This window comes from Lolium perenne, chromosome 3 (genome assembly GCF_019359855.2).
Source record: "Lolium perenne isolate Kyuss_39 chromosome 3, Kyuss_2.0, whole genome shotgun sequence".
NCBI lineage: Eukaryota > Viridiplantae > Streptophyta > Magnoliopsida > Poales > Poaceae > Lolium > Lolium perenne.
In genome coordinates this window covers 16801253-16806485 of record NC_067246.2, presented here as the reverse complement: position 1 = coordinate 16806485, position 5233 = coordinate 16801253, and the positions used below count along the sequence as shown (strand labels likewise).

General features: G+C 47.5%; 1 protein-coding gene across 1 annotated transcript; it reads left to right on the top strand.

Annotated features, from left to right (window-relative positions):
* The first annotated feature begins 545 nt into the window (after positions 1-545).
* LOC127341107 (LEAF RUST 10 DISEASE-RESISTANCE LOCUS RECEPTOR-LIKE PROTEIN KINASE-like 1.2) lies at positions 546-5018 on the top strand. Its single transcript, XM_051366884.2, has 4 exons — positions 546-1402; positions 3206-3241; positions 3399-3662; positions 3961-5018. Exons 1-4 carry the CDS (start codon positions 649-651, stop codon positions 4884-4886), a joined length of 1980 nt encoding a protein of 659 aa, XP_051222844.1. The 5' UTR covers positions 546-648; the 3' UTR covers positions 4887-5018.
* Positions 5019-5233: the final 215 nt, after the last annotated feature.

The following is a 5233-nucleotide window of genomic DNA, read 5'->3' as shown; positions in this document are numbered from 1 at the left end:
CACATAGGATTGCCTGGTTCATTGCCTCATACCATGCCATTCGGTGCAACGATACACATGATGAGCTTCAAAAAGATCTCATGGAAGAATGGTGGAATTGGAATGGACAACAGTAGTTGCATACTTGTTGTATTTGTTTGAAAATTATGTGTTGTATTGTCTCAAAACTATGTTGTATTGTTGTATGTTCGACGTGTTGTATTTGGTGTGAACAATGTATTGTATTCGGATGGTGCATTTTATTTTTGAATTTTATATGGTTGTTTGATCTTGTTCGATGCATAATTGTGATTGTTTGTTGTTTGCGTCGCGCGCTGCAAAATAGAGCGTCCGGCGGAGGTGTTTTTCTTGCGTGCCAACACGCGCTGCAAAATGGAGCATCCGGCGGGGGGGAATCGCTCCGGCACGCGCCATCAGTTTACAGCGTGGCGGCAGCATGGTATAGCGCGCCGATTTATACCCCGCCTGTTGGAGATGCTCTAACGCCGTTGCTGCTACGAAGATGCGATGGAGACTTGCGCGCGCGTTACCAAACCCGGAAACGATGCCATTCAAAGGCTTCCCACACAAGTGACCAGTCCACGGTCGAGTCTACGCACGAGCGTGCGCATATGCAAACGACATCCATCTCTCTCCTCCTTGCACACGATGCCCATGCTTTGGCTGCTTCTCCTCCCGCTCGCCTCCGTGCTACGCTCAGCCAGCGGCGGCGGCAACACGACGAGCTGCACGGAGGAGTCATGCGGCAGCCTGACCATCAGGTTCCCCTTCACCCTCGCCGGCGTGCAGCCGCTCTACTGCGGTTACCCGGTCTTCGACCTCACCTGCGACGCCGGGCGTGGCCAGGCGTACCTGAGCAGGACGTTCAGGGAGCGCCTCTTCCACGTCGCCGACATATCCTACTCAAGCAACACCATGGTGGCCGCCATCGCCGGCCACGGCGGCTGCCCCGTCCCCGACTTCAACGTGTCAGGCAGCCTCGCCCTCTTCCCGTTCACCATCAGCTCGGCCAACAAGCGCCTCGTGTTCTTCTACGACTGCCAGGTGCCGCCCGAGCTCCGGCTGCCGCTGCTGCCGCGGCTGTGTGGCAACCGCACGGTGGGAGCTTACATCTCCGGTCGTTGGGGCGAAGGCGACACGCTGCCGCGGGGTGTCCCGGCGAACTGCAGCTCGGTGAGCGTTCCAGTGCGTGGCGGAATGGAGCCGGTTAATCTGCTGTACTATGAGCTGCTGATGGCCGACGGGTTCCTCCTGGACCTGCCGCAGCCGCTGGGAGACTGCGATGGCTGCAGACGGGTGAGCGGGGAGTGCAGGTTGGATCGACTACTCTCCTTCATGTGCGTCTGCCCCGACGGGAAGCTCTGCCCCAGTTTTGCCCAATCCAACTCAACTACTCGTCCAGGTATAACATGCAGCGTTTTCTCTCTTACCTTGCATAGATTGTTCTGACAATCAGTAGTAACACATTTGTCATTTTCCATTGCACCATGCATGTCACTTCTTTCGACTGAGAAATGGAAATGGTGGTCAAAGTGTTAATTTGGGTCTTGCATTTTGAACTAGTTTGGTCATAGAGAATTGGTCTATGTCTGGTTCCTAGAGCTAACCTCGGTATGCAGTACAAATCTGTGGTCTAAGGGATGTCATGGCAACCAGTCATGCTATCCTTATCAAGTGGGCATCAATTGTCTTGCACATATCGCTCTCTTATGCGACCATTCAACCTTCTGTCGAGATAGTCCAACGTATGCATGGTCCTCCTAACATGTAATGTCCCATGCTGCCTTCGAGCATAGGCTATCCATCTATAACTATCGGAGTCCCACCACATTTTGGATAAATTATGTTTTTTTAATACCTGACACTTTTAATATAGGTAATATTGTAAATACTTCGCCCGCTAAAAGCATTTGTCAGGACATTATTAAAAAGTACGGTACTGATGTATAAATAGATAAATGTGGTCGATACATTTACCTAAATTCATGTAACTAGCACATGGTTTAATCATCAGACATAATTTACTTATTTTTATATTTTTCTATATGATCTAGCCAAATTTTGTTTAAACTAAGGTTTTCAAACAGTGTAGTGTCTAAAAACGTAGTTTTTTTTTTGATAATTATGGTTGTTGAATATTTTCAGTGGTAGAGATTGTAAAGGTATAATGATATTTAGAATGCTTGTTATGTTGTTAATTTTTCTACTATAATTCTAATAAAGTAAGTTGAAATTATGTGTTGAGACACGGGTTACTTCGGATAATTATATTGATTTGCTTTTGATTAACATATGATGGAACCTAAAGTTAATATAAGAAATCCAAACATACAGTTTTCGCAACATAAAAAATAGTAATGCAGATAAGTCAAGTAGGCTGCTGAGAGAAAGACAAGGTTTGTCTATATGCATGATGTCGACTTCCCCTTTGACTGTCAAATGCCATCTCACACTATCGAAATAATGGTTATAGTTGAACATAAACGGTTCCACTCTATCCTGCTGTCAAGTTCGGAGTCAAATGATCTAAAAGAAGAAGTTCAGAGTCAAATGCAAGGGGGGAAATAATTCTCCTAGATGATGACCGATGAACATCTTAACACACATTTAGTCCAAGCACATGTGTTGTTCTTGTCATAATATTACACAACCATCTGTCAAGAACTATCATTCTCTATTTAGTATTTGGGTTGGGTGTTTATTGTGATGTTTTTTCATAGGTGGGTTGGCATATTTTTAACTTTTCATGCATATGTTAAGGGGTAGTTCTGGAATATTTGGCCCTATGAGGCTATGATATATTGACTCATATTTGGTTAGTTACCAAAAGTTTGGTTCGCAATGTAAAGTTGCTCACCTACTTCACAATCCCGACTCTACTTTGCAAAAGTTTGGCAAACAAAAGGCCAAGAAATCGTTAGCCATTTTTTTAGCTAGCCAATTGTTGGCAGAAATTGGTAGAGCATTCAACGGAATGAACCAGACATACCCTTAATACAGATTTGGCCTTTGAACTCTTCATTGTTTTTATCTTCCTTTGTATCACATCATATGCTAAGGGATAGTTCTCGATGTCTACATCCTTACTTTGTGCAGAAGAAATGAGTAAAAATATTTCCTTCATTAAAGAATAAGAAGATCGCTGAAAATTTTAATATCAGCTCTCGAATCCTGATCATGTTCCATTTGAAATTTTCACATGCAGATAGAGGAAAATTTAAGCTCAAGGTCATTGGGACAGGTAATGAAAGTTTTACTACCATAACAAAATAGTTTGGTTCTTCGTACGCAGCTAGTTAACCATATTTAACTATCGTGTAAGATGCCACATCAACTGGCAATGATCATAATTTGCTCTAATCACTTCTCGGCATATATTGAACCACTTTCATAAATAGGAATCGCAACGGCTCTGCTTAGTCTCGTTGTACTGAGCATTGTCTGCATGGTCCACAATGTCCGAAGGAAGAGAAAGCGATCTACTTCACTTGATGGTCTCGCCATCGATGGAGGCTCGCCGCTAACACCACCCAAGAAGGAGTTCACCCTCGCAGGTTCACTGCTTACCCATATCTTCACCTACGAGGAGCTTGACAAGGCCACTGACGGATTTAGCAACACACGTGTGCTCGGGTCCGGTGGTTTTGGGACAGTCTATAAAGGTAAATAGTCACCTGCTACATATATTTTCTCGCAAGCCCCAACCTGCATCGATGAACACAACTTTATTTTTATTGCATAGGCATAAAAGTATTGAGTATTACATCTCAAGGAGCGATCAAAGTGGCAGCATATATCAGCCACCTAAAGAAAGAACAAACAAAATAGGACGGCTATGCATCTTGAAAGCGTTTAAAATGCAGCCATCCACCTAGCCCATACAACCAACATCAAACGATTCATCATTGTCCAGAGGAAGATAATAGTAATAATAAGTCATAACGGTGTATGTTTTTGCAGGGATTCTCCGGGATGGCAGCGTGGTGGCGGTAAAGCGCCTGTACAAGAACAGTTACAAGAGTGTGGAGCAGTTCGAAAACGAGGTGGATATCCTCTCGCGGCTGCGCCACCCCAACCTGGTCGCATTCTATGGCTGCAACTCCTCCTCCCAGGGCAGCTGCTGCCGTGACCTCCTCCTCGCCTATGAGTTCGTCCCTAATGGCACCCTCGCTGACCATCTCCACTGCGGCGGTGAAGCGCCCCTCCTCGCATGGCCAACCCGCCTCAATATCGCCGTCGAGGTGGCTTGTGCGCTGGCCTATCTTCATGCACGCCAGGTCTTGCACCGTGATGTCAAGACCAGCAACATCCTCCTCGACGAAGAGTTCCATGTGAAGCTGGCTGACTTCGGGCTGTCCCGGTTGTTCGCTGCCGATGCCACCCACGTCTCGACGGCGCCGCAGGGCACGCCGGGATACGTCGACCCGGCGTACCACCACAGGTACCAGCTCACCGACAAGAGCGACGTGTACAGCTTCGGTGTGGTGCTCGTGGAACTCATCTCCTCCAAGCCGGCGGTGGACATGACCAGGGCCGGCGCCGACGTGAACCTGGCCAGCATGGCCGTGCGCATGATCCAGTGCTGCGAGATAGACCGGCTGGTTGACCCACGGCTCGGGTACGGGCCGGCGGCGAGCGAGACGATGAAGACGGTGGACCTTATGGCCGAGGTAGCGTTCCGGTGCCTGCAGCCGGAGCAGGATGTGCGGCCGTCCATCAGTGAGGTTTTGGACGTGCTCAGAGAGGCGCACCAGAGGATGATGGAGAAGGAAGGCTGCACCAATAGGGATGACATAGTTTTGCTGAAGAAGAGCAGGGACGGCTCGCCTGACTCTGTGATGCACCAGTGGATTAGCCCATCCACAACCTACAATGACAGCACATGACACTCGCAGTTCACCAAGTTAATTACTGGACATCTGTTGATCTTGGCATCTAATTTACCGGGCACTACCTCTGTTGTTAGCAGCCACAAAAATTATAATTGGTACGCTGAAGTCGCTGGAATCTTCAAAGAATTATATTGTCCAAAGTAAAGCTTTCCAAGATCTTCACCGGCGTCTCCTATGAAGTCCGGTAACAGCATTGGACAATCCATTTGGGGACACCGGTGCAATCTACCGCCGGGTTTGGGGTCAGCTAAATATACGCACACACGTGATCCCAATCACTACGGGAAAAACGGCAGTTGCTGTGCTACTAACCCTTTGCCATGTGCCCTACGGCAAAGTCC